Here is a 20,485-nt window from a genome sequence, read left to right as displayed (position 1 = left end):
TAGTGGGGTAGAGTCTACCTTGACAAGTAGATTCCCTTTTTCTACCTTGGCAAGTAGATTTCCCTTTTCTTCGATGTATGGGAAGACAACGTGATTTCATGTTATAGCTCACATTGTCTTATTGTCGGTTATGGTTCATATCCCACATATATATATGATTATTATGTTATCTATGAGCTCCAACTACTTCTTTTAAATGCCTTGATCATTATGGTATTCCTTATGACTTTACTTATCCTCTTTATTATGTATATTCTTAATCATCGCATCTTATAATTTATATTGCATGTCATGCCCACATACTTAGTACATTCAAACGTACTAACTCATATTGTTGCCTACATTGTCTCATAATGTAGGGGTTGAGGTTGAGGATCATATCCATGGCTAGTAGAGCTTTCTTATTAGCAGAGTTGTGGTGAGTCCTCTTCTATCGAGGACTAGTTATAAAACATTATTTTCTTACTTCCAAAGACGTTTATTTCTTTTGTGTTGAGGGTGAGTTAGGGACATGTCTTAACCCCGCCCATGTTCATGATTAGAGGCATTAGTTGGACAAATATTTGAATCTATGTTGTCAAGTTACACCTTTCTATATGAATCATGGTTTAGACTAGCTTACGTATTTCCACATTTACTTTACCTTATGTATGCTTTATGATATGTCAAGAGGCTTGGTTGGAGCCCCTTCGGAGTTTCGATCATCATGTTATGACAAGGCCCTAGGTCGGATCGTGACAAGTATTGGGAGAAAAGAATCACATATATATCGATCATTAGAAGGAAGAACTGCCATAAAAACATTACGGGCAACCACCAGCAGTAACAATTACCTTTTGAGCATTTCTGAAGTTCAGAAATATTTGTATTGTATTCATGTACTTTTTTGTTCTTTTAAGGATCTATCCATTATTATCAAGATGTTGATAGTTTTTTTAAAAGATGGAGCAACAAAAAAATATTTAAATGATTGAAATTATTTCTTGATAATTTTATTAAAAAAAAGATGGAGCAACAAAAAAATATTAAAATGATTGAAATTATTTCTTGATAATTTTATTAAGCATCAAAGGAAAATAAATAGTCAATTTAAATACAAAAATCGGCATAATTTAAATTCAAAAATCCTAAATATCACAACAACCTAGATTTTAAAATTTTCAAATTCATCCTAATCCTACACAATTTATTATGCTAAAAATTACTGCAATAACTAAAAACAAATTTCAATAATCGCAAAGGATTCAATGTATTGTTTCAATTGATAGTTCCAAAAATTCACCTAATTACTGTTCTGGTACTGTGTTATGTCTTGTAGTTTCCTCGAAAAGGAAACATAAGGAAGGGTTCATTGGAACCCCTATTAAAAATAGGATTCATAAACAAAATCAAGACGTATCTGATAAAACGTTCATTGAAGCCTTAAGGAACTTCTCCTTAGCCACAACTCATACATAACCATATAAAAGGCATCAAAATCAACAGGGAAAACATGCCACTGGAAGTGTTCTCTTACCTTGAGAACATTGCTTTGCAATACTAAGTACTCCTGTTGAGTTATGCCTTGAAGGATTTTCTTCAATACAGGGATGTCTAGCGTGGCAACAATGACTGAAAACTGTTTCCAATCTAATATGTCTGCAAATGGAAGATCAAAATGGTTGGCAATGATCACAGGTACACAGCCATAAAACAAGGCATCAACTATGCGAGCAGTGTTGACTTCATAGCCTTTCACATGAAGGCAGAATTTGCTATCAAGAAGTTCTTCAGCATAAGATCTTTCAACGCGGCTAAAATGCACAAAGATGTCGGAATCATTTCCCCACCACTGTAGAAGCTTTTCACGTACAGGAGAATTTAGTGATCCAGCAAAAAAGCCCAGTTTTTTCCTGAAAGCATGCAATAAAATTAGCTTCTATACATCAAGAATCTCCTCAGTCCTCTACATCAACCACAACATGGCAAACAAAGTTATGAATAATATATTCATGTAAAATTTGTTTTCAGTTGATGCAGTAATTTTTTTAGCATAATAAGTTGCTTAATTACGTTTAGGATGAATCTATTTTTTAAAATTTTAAATTTATATTAGGATGTTTTAGCTCGCGTTTGGCCGTAGATTTAGTTGAAACTTGAAAAAAAGAAGAGGAGTTTTGAAGTTGTGTTGAAAATAGTTTTTGGTACTTGAAGTTGTGTTTACAGGTCATTTTTCAAAAACTAACAAAATTTCATGAACAATTAGGGTCTGTTTGGAAAAGCCACCTGGTAGGGATGGGCATGGTACGGTATGGTATGGTATTTGAAACTTTGGTACAGTAATTTCGGTATTCGATTTTAAAATTTTATACCATTACCATATCAATTTAATTCAGTATTTTGAAGTTCAATTTTGGTATTATGCGGTATGATAATTCGGTAACCATAGTTGTTCAACTTTGACTAGTATATACTCGTATAATAGAGTATTAAGACTTCGACAATTCAAAAAAAAAATCTCAATTGTATCATACTAACACATTACACATGTAGAAATATATATATATTCAAAAGAAAGTACAAACAACTCATTTTCTTAATCGATTACATTTAATATACATTTCAACAAATAAGGATTTTTATAAATGATATTAAATTAAACATTTAAGATATATATTTTCTTTTGAAACTATATTAATTAAAAAACATACATTCTTACTAATATTATAAAGAATAATTAATTTATATTTTTAAAATTAGTATATTTTTATTAAATCAATCATAAAAACTAAAAATACAAGATTTCTTTGAGCATCATGAAATGCACGCTTACAAAAATATTAATATTATAAATATTAAGTCATGAAATTATTAAAACATTTAACAAAAAGATAATCTATCAAATCTAACTAAAAATAAATGACTTGCAATGTGAAATATCAAGTCAATACTACTAAAATAAATAAAACTGAAAATATAACATAAGTTCTAAATTCAAAATAAATATTTTAACATAATACTACTCTCATGTCAAATTTCAACATAACGTACATAAATATGATTTAAATGAAAAGAAAAACGTAAGCTTATAACTTTATTCAACAATGACTTCTACTTTAATTTAAAAATAAGAACACTAACAAAATTATGCTAATGAAAATAAATAAATATAGAATTAAAAAAAAAGGTAATACGAAAAATTGCATGCAATCACATGAACTAAAGGTTGAGAATGGGAACGAAATAAAGTATAAATAATAAAAAATAAAAAATATGTTTTTAGAAAATATTAGAATAATAAAAATAATAAGAATTTAAAATAGTAATAAAAATAAATTAAAACAAAAAAATAAAAATAGAAATAAAAGGAAAATATTTAAAAATAATCAGCTTGTAATTATATCATATAATTACACCAATTCACAGCCTCCCCGTGAGAATGGGAGAGTGTAATTATCTCCTGTCAATTACATTCAATTACCTACTGACCATACAATTACATGGCCAACCAAACATGCCAAACAATATAATTACACCAATTACACCAAATCCAATTATCAAAGTGACTTTCCGAACAAGCCCTTAATGTTTTAAATTTTTTTGAAAATCTACTCTCAAACTCTACGTCCAACTGGGAGAGCTTTGTTTGTTTAGATACTTTAACTTTTTTGAACCTTTTTTATGCAGATTTTCTACAAAATATGTTTCAAGTTGGTTATTGTTGATAATATATTCAAGTATATTATAAAAATAAACTAGATAGTTGCATTATCTCTAAAAGATTGCAGTAAATCTATGAGTAGCTAATGTTTAGGATTTCCAATTATTTTGTTAAGTGAATTAGGAGTTAGTTTCTTATCTTTTTTGTGATTTGATTTTGCAGATAAATCATTAGCATATTTTTCTTCTTTTTTTTTAGTTAGGAATTGCAACTATAAATATGTCTTTGAGTTAGTAATAAAATAATTTCCTTTGACAACATTGTTGTATTTTTTTCTCTATTATTTCTAGGTATTTTTTACCATTCTTCAAACAATTTTTAAAGCATCATCTTTTACCAAACCAACAATGATATCAGAGCCTTTCGTTGATCTTAATCAACCTGTGAAATCATTGAAAAAGTACTTTCAACCACTTTTAACCATACCTATATCAACCCACTTTTAACGCATGCTTATTTTTAATGTACAGTGCTAATATCAACCAATACCCATTTTAATCAATTTTTAACCATACTACTTTTAAACATCTTTTTCAACCATGACAAGCATCAGTCGAATTTGAATATCCCCACAAAATTTTCACCTACGAAAACTATCAAATTTGGTCGATGAGGATGAAATCATATTTTGAATCTACGATTTACGAAATCTTGTACTGTAAGAATGATCCTTATAAACACTTCATGCAAATCCTATTATTGTCCAGATAAAAACAGTTTCAAAAATATTTCAGACAAGAAAAGGTTATTGAGGGTATTTTTTAAGCACAAAACTAAATGATGATAAAGAAAGAGAGAGATCAATATTTAAAAAAGTGTGCAAGTTAAAAAACAGTAGAAACTTAGAAGGAGCATTTTTTTATAAATTGCAGTAGTAGTAGTTAAAGCAAACGAGAAGTGTTGAAATTTTATTTTCGTAATTGTTTTAGCATAATAAATTGCTTAGGTTTAGGATGAATCTACATTTTAACTTTTAAACCTGAAAGTTGGCAACAAAAGGAAGGTAAAAATGTGGACACATTGGTGGCTAGATAACATTCCTATAAAACACCAATTTCCAGATTTGCTTTTGAGATTTGTTTATGAAGGAACTACTGCGGCAATGTTGCTCCTTTTGGATATGGGACCTTCATTTGAGAAGAAACTCATTTGATTGGGAAATTGATAGTATTAATCCAGATGGAGACAAAGGTCCAGAGTTGTGGCTAAAGAAGGGTAACAAAGAAACAGTTTTCCATAAAATGGCAAATGCTCAAAGATGATTTAATAATTTGGACAAGCTGAAAGTAAATGGAGAAATGATAGATCCAGAGAGTATTAAAGGGGATATATATTGGATTTCTACAAGATCTTATATGCTGAAACTGAAGTTTGGAGACCTGATTTCACATATGGAAACTTTCCAAGAATATCAGTTGATGAAGAAGACTGTTTACAAAGACCTTTTGAGGAGCATGAGGTTTTGGCTAGTATCAAGATTTGTGCTATCAACAAAGCACCAAGTTCAGATGGCTATTAAATGGTTTTTTTATACTTGTTGGGAAGTGGTAAAAGAGGATATCATGAAATCTATCGAGAACTTCCATTCGAAAAGTGCCTGAATGCTACATATATTGTTTTGATTCTAAAGAGTTGAGGGATTTCAGGCCAATCAATCTTATAGGAAGTATCTACAAGACCATCTCCAAAATATTATTCAGAGACTCAAAAATGTGGTTGATAATGGATGCAACAATGATAGCAAATGAGTGTGTTTATGCCAGATTGAATGGGTAGCGTCCCGGAGTTCTATGAAAACTGGACCTGGAGAAGACATGATCATTTTAATTGAGAGTTTACATGGATTTTGGTAGGAAGTGACTAAGATGGATTCACGTTTGCATCAACACATTTAAGTTTTCAGTCCTTATTAATGGTTCTCGTCAACATTTGTTCTCCCCTCCAAGGAGCCTTAGGCAAGGGGATATATTATCCCCTTTTCCATTCTTATTAGCTAATGGAGGGTTTCGACAGTATGATGAACAATGCCAGCTCAAATGGTTGGGTGAAGGGGTTCAAAGTAGCAAACAAAAGTGAATGAAATATGATAGAGTCATATCTTTTGTATGTCGATGATTCATTAGCTTTGTGTGATCCTAAAATTGAACAATCAAGGCATATTAGACTTACTCTTACAGTGTTTGAAGCAATCTAACATGTTAATTGGAGGAAGAGTATGACATACCCAATTAAAGAAGTTACTGGGATGTGAAGTGGGATGTCTTCCAACAGTTTATCTGGGTATAGTACTGGGAACAAAAATATGGCAAAGGGTGGTTGAAAAAGGTGAAATGAGGCTGGAGAAATTGAAAATTCAGTACCTTTTCCTTGGTGGTAGAGAAATTCTGTTGATTAATTGTCTCAGTTAATGCAGTAACTAGTCAAACAAAAGTTGCTGGATTTTCTCTAGCATTTTAGCCATCTTCAGTAGTTTAACTTAGTTGTTGTTTTGTAGGAGTTAGCTGTTATTTTAAGTAGTTTATTTATTATGGGATCATGTACAAAGTAGTTGCTGGATTATAGGCTTTAGTTGTTGCATCTTTCCTGTATTTAAACATCATTTCAGTTCAATGAAAAATTATCTTTCCAGCAAATATTTCTTTTCTTCTTGCCTTTATTTTTTGTTTCTACAGTTGAAGTTAGACTTATAAACTTCAACAAAAGTGTTATCAGAGCTCTCTGCTTGAGGGACCTATAATCGAGTGAAACTCATTTTCCTTATTACTTTTTTTTTCTTTTATGGATTCAGAAACTCCTTTCACACTAGCACCACCTGTCTTTAAAGGTGAAGGCTATAATGTCTGGCAGAAAGAATGGAGGCACATATGAAGGCAAATGATCTGTGAGAAGCTGTTGAGGGAGGACTATAGAGTTCCTACCTTGCTTGCAAAATCCAATGTAACATTCCTCAAAATGCTCACAAGTGCTTTAAGAATGTTTTGGGAATAGGCCGCTCACGTAATGCATTATCCTTAATCTTTTTGGCAAATCCGAGTCCGGAATATCGATCGGGGGGTCAAAACCTGCCAGAAAAGGGTATCAGTGGATTTTTAGGACCCCGTATATTGAAAGATAGATTTTTCGAAGAAACCGTGAAAAATAGTAAAGTGTGCGTCGCAGACTTGCTCCCGTTCAGCGCAATTTTTCCTGAGTCAAAATCCGGCCAAAATCTCATTCGCTCAAAATTCGCCAATTAGGGAACACCTCCGCGTCGCGGACCTGAGCGATGGTCTTTGTCCGAATTTAGTTTTTAAGTAAGGGCACTTTAGACTTTTCCTTAATTGTTAGTTAATGAACCTAGACGTTTTAAGGACCTAATTCAGCTCCATAAATTAACCTAAGCCTCTAATTCTATTCATTCTTCTACAATTCACCTACTCAAATATTTCTCTCTACAAAAGACTCTCAAGGACTCCCTTGAAAACTTCAAGTAAATTCACTCAAAACTCTCAAGTTCTTCCAAATTATTTGGTTTTCTCACTTAAGGTATGTGGGTATTGATTCATGGATTCTTTTATCCATTAAGCCCAATCAATTTCTTAAGTTTTCTATCAAATTAAAGTACGGTATTTTATGGGTATTATGATCCCTAGTCCAATTGCATGAATTATGATTATGGGTCTATTTTGATATAAATTGATGGTTATTGCATTGAATTGAAGAGTTCTTCCATGAATTCACCTATATTGATCACTAGGATTCATGATGTGAATTATGAGTATTTTCAATTATACTTTCTAATGATATCATCTTTATGAATTATGTATGGGTTGATAGAAAGTATATGATCATGCATGTTTCCAAGTAAATTTTATGATTTTCAAGTCAATTGATTATGCAATTGAGTTTTACTCTAAGTTCAACGTATGAATTTCATGCAAGTTATGAAGTAAGGTGACTTAAGGCCGTATGTGGTGACCTAGGACCTAACTATATGAATTATGCAAATATGATTGTAATGATGAAAGGACAATTCTCACATTACAAGTATGTTATGAAAATGAGCTACTCTATGATTTCAAACATATGATCATGACTATGATATATGTAATTATGATTTCTATGCTATATATGTATTCCGTGAAATTTGACTTAGCACCGAGTGGACTTGAGGTGGGGGCCCTACCAAAAGCCCTAGTAGCAACCTCATGTCTCTTAAACTACGTGCCACCGTAGGTTGCTTCATGGCCTAGCTATTGGATCCACAAATAGCGTATGTATGACCCGCCTAGTGGGGTAGAGTCAACCTTGGCAAGTAGATTTCCCTTTTTTTCGTTGTATGGGGAGACAACGGGATTCCATGTTACAGCTCGCATGGTCTTAGTGTCGGTTATGGTTCTATCCCACATATGTATGATCTCTTATGTATGTCATGATTTAAATTATACTTTTTAAATGCTTTGGTCATTTTGATTTTCTCATGACTTTACTTATCTCATCTTATCATGTATTTTACTTGACCATTGCATCCCATGATTTACGTTGCATGTCATACTTAGTACATTCCAACGTTCTAATGCATACTTTTCGCCTACATTGTTTCATAATGTAGGGATTGAGGTTGAAGATCATATTCGTCCACATGGCTAGTTAAGCTTTTCTATCCGATGGTGTTTGTGGTGAGTCCTCATCTATCGAGGACTACTAATCAAGTTGGTTATTGTTTTCAAAGACTTGTGTTATGTTTCATATTAAGGGTGAGCTAGGGACATGTCTTAGTACTCGCCCATGTTCATGAGTAGAGGCATCTAATTGGACAAATGTTTCGAGTCTATGTTGTCATGTGACATTCTTCATTTACTATTCAGAGTTTAGACTCTTAGGATGTTTTCGCTTTTACTTTACCTTATGTATGCTTATGATATGTACAAGAGGCTTGGTTGGAGCCCCTTCGGGATTTCGATCGCTGTGTTACGACTAGGCCCTAGGTCGGGTCGTGACAAACTTAGTATCAGATCACAAGGTTCAAGTGTCCTAGGGAGTCCAACATGCCGCGTCAAGTAAAGTCTTATTCATGGTTGTGAAGCACGCCACATCTATGAATAGGAGGCTATGAGACGTTTTAAGAATTCTCACTTCTTTCATGATCCATGTCGTGCTATAGAGTTTACCGTAAGACTTCTTTTCTCTAACGTTCTTTCTTTGCGATTTTCATTAAAATGGCTCCAAGAAGACCACCATTTCCAAGGGGAAATAATGCCTACGCTCCCCCGGCTCCTCAAGACAATGGTCCTCTACCGGACCAAGTGACTAATACGGAGTTCCAAACCGCCATTACTATGCTAGCCCAAGTGATGACCAACCAAGGAATTGCGGCTCCTTCTAATGTTCCTACTCCGGCCTCAAGAGTGAGAGACTTTGCACAAATGAATCCTCCGGAGTTCATGGCTCAAAGGTTGATGAGGATCCTCAAGAGTTCACTGATGAGTCTACAAGATAGTGAGTATTATGGGGGTGACTTTGGAAGAAAAAGCGGAGTTGGCGGCTTACCAACTTAAGGGTGTTGCTCAAGTTTGGCACACTTAATGGAAGATGGAGAGGGTGGATGAATGTCCTATTGAATGGGAAGCTTTCAAACTTGCTTTCCTTGATCACTTTTTCCCTTTTGAGTTAAGGGAGGCTAAGGTGTTGGAGTTCATAAATCTTCGACAAGGAAATATGGGGATGAGGGACTATGCCCTCAAGTTTACTAAGCTATCCAAGTATGCTCCTTCATTGGTTGCTGATCCACGTGCCCGAATGAGTCAATTCATATCAGGGGTGTCTGACTTGGTTGCTAAGGAATGTCGTACCGCTATGCTTGTTAAGGAGATGGACATATCTCAGTTCATTACTTTTGCCAAACAAATTGAAGGAGAAAAGCTCAAGGAGATGAGGATAAGGGATTTCTAAGAGGGCCCGGTATGAAGGTGGGTTCTCCAATGCTAGGACCGGTGGTAGTAGTGGATGCTCTCAACAAGGCCAAAGCTCGGGGAAGAAGTTTGCTAAGGATAGGGTGCCATACCTAAAGCTCAAGGAGGAGGTGTGAATGCTAGTAGCCCTTCTTTTCCTAAGTGTGTAAAGTGTGGAAAGAATCATGGAGGGAAGTGCTTGATAGGAACAGATGCTTGTTATGGATATGGCAAGATGGGCCATAAGCAAGCCGAGTGCCCTCATGTTGCCAACAAGGATGGAGAAGGTCGTCCTCTAGGAGGCCAAGTGCAACAAGGCGCCCAAGCTCAACCCAAGGGTGGCCAACGTAACAACAGATTTTATGCTCTTCACGCTAGGCAAGATGTTGATGAGACTCCCGATGTGGTCACGGGTATGGTACAAGTCTTTAACTTTGATGTCTATGCATTGCTTGATCCGAGTGTCAACTTGTCTTTTGTTACTCCTTACATTTCTATGAGATTTGATGTGTGCCCCGAAGTGTTAATAGAACCTTTTTCGGTTTATACTCCCGTTGGTGATTCGATATTAGCCAAGAGAGCTTAAAGAAATTGTCCCGTATGGGTCTTGCGCAGAGTTATTCCATGTGATCTTGTTGAACTTGACATGACTGACTTTGACATCATTCTTGGTATGGATTGGTTACATGCTGCTTACGCATCTATATGTTGTAGGACTCGTGTGGTTAAGTTTCACTTTCCTAATGAGCCTATTCTTGAATGGAAGGATAATGATTCAGTGGTTAAGGGTCGATTCATCTCATGTATTAAGGCCTGGAAAATGATTTTCAAAGGGTGCATTTATCATATTGTGCGAGTTAGGGACATCGATTCCAAAATTCCTACTCTTGAGTTAGTCCCTATAGTTAATGAGTTTTTCTATATGTTTTCTGATGATTTGCCCGGTATTCCTCCCGAAAGGGAAATTGATTTTGGCATAGATCTCCTTTCCGATACCCAACCTATTTCTATTCCTCCTTACCGTATGGCTCCGGCGGAACTTAAGGAGTTGAAAGAACAATTGAAGGATTTGTTGGATAAGGGTTTTATAAGACCGAGTATTTCACCATGGGGTGCTCCCGTGTTATTTGTTAGGAAGAAAGAGGGGTCACTACGAATGTGTATAGACTACCGGCAATTGAATAAGGTCACCATAAAGAACAAGTATCCAATTTCAAGCCCAAAACTAATCAAAAACGTTTATTTTGTACCTAATATAAGTCATAGTTTGTTAAGTGTTGGTCAAATGCTTGAGAATGGTTTCAAACTTCTCTTTGAAATCAATTATTGTCAAATCAAAGATGAAGATGGCAAAACTTTATTCAAAGTAATGATGAAGGGAAAGAGCTTTACACTGGATCCTTTAGTGCATGAGCAAAACACTTATTCTGCAACTAAGATCAATGCAAAAGTTTGGCACAAAAGGCTTGGACATTTCAATCATGATGTTGTAATGAACCTACAGAAGAAAAATCTAGTTTGAGGGATGCCTAACCTTGAAGCTGAAATACCAGATTGCAAAACTTGTCGATTTGGCAAGCAAACAAGGCTTCCTTTCAACCAAGCAACTTGGAGAGCTACTGAAAAACTAAAGTTAATCCACACAAATCTGGGGCTGGTCCTCAAAGAACTCTGTCACTCAAAGGGAGTAAGTATCATATAGTTTTCCTTAATGACTATACGAGAATGTGTTGGATTTACTTTCTCAAGTTCAAGTCGGAGGTTGCCACAAACTTTTGGAAATTCAAGTAGTGGATCGAAACTCAAAGTGGCTATAAGATTCAATCTTTAAGGTCCGATAATGGCAAAGAGTACATATATGATCAGTTCAATATATTTTGTGAAGAAGCCGGGATTGAACACCAGCTCACTGTACTCCACAACAAAATGGAGTTAGTGAGAGGAAGAATCGTTCCACAATGGAGATGGCTAGATGTTTGTTGTACGAGAAGTGTTTTCCAAAAGAGTGCTGAGCAGAAGCTGCACATACCTCAGTCTTTTTACTCATCAAGCTTAAAACAAAATCATTAGAAGGAAAGACGCCATTTGAAGTATGGTATAACTACAAACCTTTTTAAAAAATCTCAAAGTGTTTGGATGCTTGTTCTTTACTTAAGTGCCACAGACTAAAAGAGATAAGTTAGATAAAAGGGCAGAAGCTGGAATATTTGTGGGTTACAACATTGTTTCTTAGGCTTACAGGGTTTTCCAACCCCATACAAGGAAAATCCTAATAAGCAGAGATGTGCATTTCATGGAAGATGAACAATGGAATTGGAAAGATGCAGAACCAACATTCATTCCGGATCAAAGTACAATGCTCCAGCTGAAAGAAGATGAATTAGTGGATGATGTCCCTATAAGAGGCACAAGATCTCTCTCGGATATATCAGAGATGCAATATGGAAGTTCTTGAGCCAACGAATTTTTGGGAAGCAGAAAAAGATCCTAAATGGAGAGTTGCAATGAAGGAGGAACTCACCATGATTGAGAAGAATCAGACCTGGAAACTTGTGAAAAGACCCGAAGATAGGAAAGTCATAGGAGTGAAGTGGATTTTCATAACTAAGTTGAATGTAGATGACTCTATCAACTAGCACAAAGCCAAACTTGTTGTTAATGGGTATGCTCAAATTTTTGGTATTAATTTTTCTGTTACATTTTCTCCTGTTGCTAGATTAGAAACCATCATATTATTGTTGGCTGTTAGAATAGGAATAGGCGTACACAATCCTAGTTAGAATAGGAATAGAAATATGAATAAATTATAGTATCCAACTTAGAATAGGAATAGAAATATGAATAGTTTATAATATCCTACTTGGAAAATGATTGTTTTATAGTGTTTATAAATATGGTCTTTGTGTAATATTGTTCAGACACAATTCAATAATATTCTTCTTTAATATTTTTCACATGGTATCAGAGCATCTACGATCTTGGTAAAGAATTAAAGAGTTTTTGTTGTCGGCGGGTGGCTATTACTCATATATGCCGCACGTCTAGCCAATGATTATGTTAGCAAAAGTCTGGGTCACCTATATCTTTTCGGTAACTATTTTCTCATATCTAATTTGTGTAGCACCTTGTATCTTTTCAACGACTACTTTTTCATATTTAATTTGCGTAGTACCGTGTATTTTTTCGGACTACTTTCTCATATTTATTTGTGTAGCACCGTGCATCATTCCGATGACTACTTTCTCATATTCAATTTGTGTAGCACTGTGCCATCTTTTCTGTTCTTCAATAATTTGATAGAGTGGCATCATTCGGAGGTGGCATGGAAGAGAAAGCTCAAGTTTAGCAGTTCGTGTGTAATTTTGGCCTTGAGGTAGGTTATGGCTTCCTCTTAATATGGTAACATGTAATTAGATTGGTGATTTAGGTGTTGATATCCTATTGAGCATTTTGGATCCGATGATCATCGTTAGTAGTTTGGGTTTTAGCCGTTGGAGCCTTAGTCTAGGTGCTATATTGACTTGTTTACATCAATTGGAATCCTTAGAAGTTTTTTCTAGGTGATTTGAACTTAGGATGCTGCTTGTTTTACTTGTTTGGTTTCGATTGGCTACTTCTTATGATTTTTGGCTTATGATTAGGCCTTGTTTGCTTATGTTATTGAAATATTGGGCTTGAGGCCGTGCCTTTGGTACACCGGAGTTATAGATTAGTGGTATAGTGTATTTAATGGGATTTTACCCAGCTTGAGAGATATATAATTTTTACATGCATTTACCTTGTCGGTGTTAAAAATCTTTTTAAAAGAAAGAATAAAAGATGAGATTAAGACTTTTGATTGATGAATATATATGAGAAGTTTAAGGAATATGGTGATATCTTATTTATGGTATTTCATAGTTGATGGGCTCGAGGTATGATTTTGAGCGGCCCTTTTATTAACTTTGAGCTACACTTTATTTCATTTGATAAGCTCGAGGTGTGAATTTAGGGCAGTCCGTTGATACATACTCCGGGTTAATATTTCAATGATGATGAGCTCGAGGTATGATTTTGGGTGGCCTTTTTTATAGATGAGCTCGAGGGTTATTCTGGAAGCTTCAAGATACTTTTGGGGGATATTGAGTCGTAACTACGAGTTTACATTTGTGCATTCTTCCGGTATTTATGAGTTGAGATTATTGATGTGATGACATAATTTGTTGGATTTACTTGATTGTTGTATGATCTTCCCGTACCTTTTCCTCGAGATCGTAGTTTTATGCTTCTTCCTTGTTATTATTAGTATCATCATGCTTCTTAGTATATATTTATTCTTTCTGAGCTAGGTCGGCCTATGATGACTACTAAGTACTTCGTGTTTTGATACTCATACTACACTTCTATATCTTTTGATGCAGCTCCCAGTTCGAGCCACCCCTAGCACGCGCCTGATCATCTGTAGCTATGCTAGATATAGATTGTGGTGAACTCCCGGTGTTCAGAGACTTGCTACATTCTATCTTTTGCACTGACTTGTATTTTATATTTTGGACGGTAAATTCCTTGTTTTATATTCATATATTGTTAGCTTTTGTACTTAGTAGCTTCTGTATAGGTGGCACCTGGTCCGAGGTTAGGTCTAGCATTAGTCCATTATTTTTTGGTCACTTTTGGTTTTTTTTTAATATTTTGTATCGTCTTTACATATCTATACCTTTACCCAATTTCTTTTGTTATAGTCGTCTTGCTTCTACCTTCTTATGTTATTGATTATTTATTTAAATTAAGGTTTGACTTCTGCATTAGTTAGGTTTGGCTAGCCTACTCGGGGGTTATAGTATGTCCCATCATGGCTCAGATTTGGGTCGTAACAGAGTGGTATCAGATCTTAGATTCATTGGTCTCACCATTACAGGAGAAAGTGTCTAGTAGAGTCCTGCGGATCGGTATGATGACGTCTGTATCCAATCTTCGGGAGGCTATAAGGCATTGTTAGTAATAAATTCACTATTCTTATTTTTGATTGTGTGCTAATGATAATGAACACCTCTAAATCCTATTTGTTTCACTCTTTATCAGATGGCGAAGATGAGATCTATTTGGGGTGGACCAGGACCCTCTGCGCCTATAAATAGAGCCCCATCTCGAGGTAGGGATCGAGGTCGATGGAGAGGCCAAGGCAAAGCTCAGGCTACAACACTAGGGCCCTATCCAGATATAGAGGTTGAGCAGTTCAAGCATCAGCCGGTAGAAGAGGATCCATCCCAGCTTCTACTCAAATTCGTCACCACACCAGTGTTATAGGATACTCTAGCCTGAATCTTCAGCTTTATGGAGGGTATGTCCCAAGTAGGGACCCGACCTAGCATACCAGCTGGACCTCTGGTCTGAGATGAGGCACAAACTTTAGGCTAGGTCGGGGCACAACATGATCAGACCCCAGTCCTACTACCTACTACTATAGATTATTGTCGGTGATACAACCTATTCATACAGTTATTCAGTACATGGCAGTTAGGTCGGTTATGACAGTAGAAGAGAAAAAGATATTGCGGAGGTTTATCAAATTAGCCCCTCCCAATTTCTAGAGTGCCACGGGCGAAGATGCCCATGAGTTTTTGGTTAGTTTTTAGGAGTGGTTGCATAACCTCGGATTGGTGGAGTCCCACGGGGTTGATTATACTACTTTCCAGGTGGATGGACCAGTGAAGCAGTGGTGGAGATCCTATCTTAGCTGCAGACCCGCGAGCTCACCGCCGATGTCATAGACTCAATTCTCTAAGGCTTTCTTGGAGATGTACCCCGCAGTTTGAAGGAGAGGCTGAGAGATGAGTTTGACAGTCAGAGAGTGTGAGTCTCAATTCCATGATCTATCCAGACACGCTTCCATGATTATGCCGCCAGAGAAGGAACAGGTACACCGGTTTATCAGAGGGTTATCTATTCCTTTAAGGTTGGCTATAAAGCAGATGGTTGCATCGGGCTGTTCGTTCTTACAGATAGTAGATCATGCTCGTACTATTGAGGCTATACGTCGTGAGGCTTACAGAGGCAGAGATAAGAGGCTTCGCCGCCAGGGCAATTTGTGGACGCCAATCAAATGGTAGGGTCCTTTTTGGCCGAGGCAATCCCTAATAGTATCCACCTAGTAGAGCAATTTAGGCAACCTTGCAGCTTACTGACGGTGGATTAATAGGTGCCGATGGTCAAAGCGGCTAGACTTCTGGGTATTTAAGCTGTGTGTAAGGTCGTACCATCATTCTGACCCTACCAATATAATTTCTGTTTTCTAGTAGGGTCGTGCCATCATTCCGACCCTACCCATATCATTCTCTTTCTCAGTAGGGTCATGCCATCATTCTAACCCTACCTATATAGTTTTATTTCTTAGATTGTGACCATTTTCAGCTATCAAATCTAATAATCTAGGGCATGAGCATGTTCCGGCCAGTTTTACGATGACTTTCTTCTTTAAGATCTACTCATCTCTTGATTTCGAGACGTTCCATATATTTTATACCAGATTTCGAGCATTTTTAAGCGTCCATTGCATTGTTTCTGAGAGATCTGAGTTTTCCTGTAGTGTTTTCCGTACAATACAAGTCAGTCTACAGGTTTGGGCAACTGCATCTAGTAGAATTGACTTAACACCAAGCAAATCTCCTTCCTAGTCTAGGAATTATAGCTTTGGAAATGGAATTACTCCTGCAACTCCCCTAGCTACAGATCGACCCTCGCCCCGATCCATAGCCCTTGGAGCAAAAGTCCCTTGTAGAAGGATTCCCACTTCAATTTAACCTCCCTAACCGCTATCCTAAAGGGAGGATGGTTGGTTATCTCCTGAAGGAATTCAAAACCTCACTGGAAGGTATAAAATCTATTAAGGTTTAATACGCACGACACCAGAAAGAATGGCATATGATGAATGCCAATAAAAAGCTTCCTAAAAGCTGGGGATATTATGAATGCCAGTAAAAGTTTTCCAAGATTATATGATAAGATAAACAAAACTATCTTGTAAGATTCCATGTAGTTATTAACAAACAGGTCATGATTAGATATTAACTTCAGGTAAGTAGTTCCATATCTGAAACACATGCATGAAATAAGCTAATAATTAGAAAGGACTAGCTGACCTTTTATAAGATGCAAAATTTGGGTTACCACCTGGCCTTGGCCAAATCTGTGGCAAGGATGCATCTTTATGTGGAATATATGCTGATACGAAATAACTTGAAGAACACACAACTTGGATCGCGTTGATCTTAACATCAATTACTTTCTCCATGGCAAACCGACCAATAGAATGACAGGCAACATAGAAATGGTCAGCCCCATTGGTTAGGTTCCAGTAAGGGTACTCGTGACTAATATTGAAGATGTATCTTTCTATGAAGTCTTTAATACGATTGATCCCCACTCGCGGATCATGTCGCAATCGTGCAATTGAGAAAGGTAGAAAGAAGAGATCGGCATTGGAAGGATCCGTTGTAATAAAATGGCTCATCACGAGAACTTTCTTGAAGTAACTTTCACTTGCATAGTTTCCACCTGGCTCAAAATCAACAGCCAAGAGTACATTGGAAAAGGGATCATCCTTTTGGTGAGGATAAACATATATCTTCAAGCTTCTACTCATTTCTTTGTAGTTGTCCACAAAGGCATCTCTGTCATGGAATACCTCATTGTCATTCACATGGTTTCCTGAAAATAAAAGCCAACCATTTCTAGATCCATCAAATAAGCGACAAATCTCAGACAATACAGAAATCAGGGCTGACAAACCCTGCCAAAATGCCAATCAGGACATAATATTGTCGGGCTGACGGCAATTACATTTGCAGCAGATACTATAGCATTCATAAAATATAATTATTTCAGATAATAGACTATATAAAAATCATACTTAAGAAAAGAAATGGTAATTATCACTATGGCAAAGACATACAACTTAAAGAAGGCCAAAAGAACATGGTTGGACTCCACAATTGCATTACACTACCATCTATTTGGTTTTTCAGAGGTAAACTGCGTCAAATATACTGGTTTTGCCATGTTAGCATGACTTATAAATAGGCCAACCAGTGGATAACTGAACAAAATTAGACTGGTACATCTATCTACAGGCTGTGCTTAATCAACATAGTAAGACAGGATACAACAAGAAAATGTTACATTGTCATCTTGTTTACTTATCCATTTCTGTAATTCACTACAATAGTGGGTAAGTTCTTGAAAGGTCTCCTTTTCACAGTCCCTGGGGAAATTCAAAAACAACTAATGCGACCCTGAAGGCGATAGTTGTTTGTAAAACATCCCAGATAGAAAAGCTTCTATAACAATTTAAACATGGTAAAGTAAGAAAATGATTGCACTTCAAGTGTGATAAAAGTATAAAATATAAACCTAGACAGTGACTCTAGCAAACTGGGAATTGCTGTGAAGACATTTCACAACAGAGGGGGTTATGTTTTTATTTGCTATCTATTACAGAAAATCATTGCACTCATCTGATATAATAAAGAAAAAGAACAAAAAAAGAGATGACAAGCAGGTTCAGATGACAGAAGGCACCTTAAGAGAAAACAATGGCCAAGTTTTTCCTGTTTCACATGATTTCGCTACCTTTCCTAAAATAAAGTATATTCATACTCAAATTTTGAGGTGAAAAGGAACACAAAGAGAGAAGTGAAATCTTGCATACGATTTGGAGTATTATTTTATTTTCCTTTTTTCGGTTTTTAGTTATGGCAAGCAAGGGTCCAACAATGTCCCCTTCCCCCTACTGAACAGTCCTGAAAATATCCTTCTATGCATGGTAACAGAACCTTGTCATCTTCTACAATTGGAAATCATTTCTGTCAACCCCTTTTTCTGTAATTTCATATCCCACTCATTGATTTATATTTTTTGACTTCCTTAGTTTCTTTAGCTGCTTGTAAGCAGTTGATGCCTCTAAAGGAGATGCAAAATCACTAAATAAATCAACAATCTACTGAAATAGCTTCGTAATGCTTCTATCTATCCAGCCAAATGAAGAAGTAGGAAGCAAAATAGTTGAGGTTCCCAATTCTAAAATAGGCAAAGCCTTTAAGCATCATCTCAAACCCCTAATACGTAATAAAAATCAGCAATTCTTTTCACTTGTGAATGAAACTGACAGAGAACAGACCTCCCTTCACCATTCTGTTCTCAGCTTCACGTTTGGTGAATTAGAATTTGAATGAAGGATACAAAATAAATTATTTTTTTCTCATTCCAAATGACCATACAATATCTTTAAATTATTTTTCGGCAGAAAAAAGGTAGAAAATTTCTGCAGAATAGCTTACACCCAGAGAGTAGAGACGAAGATTGTAAATTACTTTTCGTGGTGTGGTCATACCATTGAATTGGACATGCGTATGTCTCTGAATAACTGGATTTCCAACAAATGAAATGTTGAGGGTGGAGTTGAATGTGAGATGGGCTTGGTGGGAATGGATGAAGATATTGGAAGTGAAGGAAATGTAGAATAGAATGAAGAGACAACTCACAAGACCTAAGGCTGTCGGTATGAATATGAACATGACTACCGACGCCATTTCACAATGTTGGACATTGAAGCTGCTCCTTGTGAGTCACTGCACATTCCAAAATGTATACCCGATTTAGGTGGAACCATTAATGTTCATACTTGAGGGGTACAAGCATTTAGCCATTTGGTACAACAACACTTGGAATGCACTATTCAATTGAAAATGAGGTACAAATTCCTCATTTCATTCTCTCAGCCTAAAACTACAAAAGAATCACCTATGTTATTCACAATATCCAAATGAACCTAGAAGATTTTTGAACGTTTATTATTTTGAAAATTTCATCTCAACCATATGCCATATTGGGAAAAATAATAATTAGCTTTTAATAAAATTGATAAACCACTCTAGAGTTACTCTTTATATTTTGCAAAAACTAAAATAATTTCTCTAATAGAATTTGATTAAAAGAATTTAGATTATATCTAAAACTTCTAGAAACAATATTTTTTGATTACTTACCAAACACTAGAAAATAAGTAAAAGAACTACTTATTATCCTAAAACACTCATTTTAGAAAAAATTTCATAAAAAACATTTTCACTCCTACCAAACACACCCCATTACCTTTCTAACTTTTGGTAAACAAAAACGAGTATTTACCAAGGGTTTTATCATAATATTGGGTTAGAAACATGTTGCTCCCATTATCGTTTTTCTTTATTTTGCATACTTAGGCTTGTATAAGTGACCTTATGATATTTTCAAATCTAATCATTTAGTTGATTTGGATAAATGCATATCAGAGCAATTAAGAGCTCATGAGTTATGTCAGAGGTTGAACCCTGTAAATAAAACTGCTTCCAGGTGTAAACAACATTTCATTTGTTTTAGGCAGTGTGAACGAGATATGAATTGGCGTTTGCCTTTGATGGAACAAAAAGGATGATAATCCTGGTTGATACGAATAAGACCGAATTTTCCCCTGGTGGATATCTGATCTGAACACCAAGTCTACTAAATAAAGTTAATGCTTCGCTCATAGAATCTTTTCCTGCATTAGGATAGGATGCTTCTTATCCATACAAGTATAAGCAGATTGATGAGGAATAGAATCTAGTCTTTTCCTAGCTACTAATAGAGAAATAGAAGCATAGACAGGTCAGTTTCTGGATCGATTGGGGCTGACAAAATAAATGTGTTTAAGGCATGCATAACCACTTTCCACAAGTATTCCCATTTAGTCTTTTTGTACAGCATGAGTACTAGTGTAAGAAATGCAATAACTACCAAAATTTTAACTCATTGGGACCTGGTGGAATCATCAGAAACTAAAACACTGAGAACTAAACTA

At 35.8% G+C, this 20,485-nt stretch overlaps 1 protein-coding gene across 2 annotated transcripts; it reads right to left on the bottom strand.

Moving 5' to 3' along the window:
- Nucleotides 1-1,134: 1,134 nt before the first annotated feature.
- Nucleotides 1,135-19,405, bottom strand: LOC129887438 (probable glycosyltransferase At5g03795). Of its 2 annotated transcripts, none has more exons than XM_055962540.1 (3): nucleotides 18,998-19,405; nucleotides 16,749-17,316; nucleotides 1,135-1,892 (listed from the first exon to the last, which is right to left on the bottom strand). In XM_055962540.1, the coding sequence occupies exons 1-3, from the start codon at nucleotides 19,194-19,196 to the stop codon at nucleotides 1,412-1,414; spliced, it is 1,248 nt and encodes a 415-aa protein (XP_055818515.1). In that variant the 5' UTR covers nucleotides 19,197-19,405; the 3' UTR covers nucleotides 1,135-1,411. The 2 variants fall into 2 exon arrangements, with proteins under 2 accessions (XP_055818515.1, XP_055818516.1); XM_055962541.1 differs by having other exon boundaries at nucleotides 18,978-19,189.
- Between the last annotated feature and the right edge of the window lie 1,080 nt (nucleotides 19,406-20,485).

The sequence above is a fragment of the Solanum dulcamara genome, chromosome 4 (genome assembly GCF_947179165.1).
Source record: "Solanum dulcamara chromosome 4, daSolDulc1.2, whole genome shotgun sequence".
Lineage (NCBI taxonomy): Eukaryota > Viridiplantae > Streptophyta > Magnoliopsida > Solanales > Solanaceae > Solanum > Solanum dulcamara.
The sequence above is the reverse complement of the archived record's forward strand: the minus strand, read 5'-3'. Positions and strand labels throughout refer to the sequence as shown.

Excerpts from the sequence above, each read along its gene's own strand:
- LOC129887438 (XM_055962540.1), bottom strand. The coding sequence starts at position 19,196 with ATGGCGTCGGTAGTCATGTTCATATTCATACCGACAGCCTTAGGTCTT. Across the intron at positions 17,317-18,997 it reads TACGCATGTCCAATTCAATG|GAAACCATGTGAATGACAAT; the intron begins GTATGACCACAC and ends TTTTATTTTCAG. Across the intron at positions 1,893-16,748 it reads AATTTTGCATCTTATAAAAG|GAAAAAACTGGGCTTTTTTG; the intron begins GTCAGCTAGTCC and ends GCATGCTTTCAG.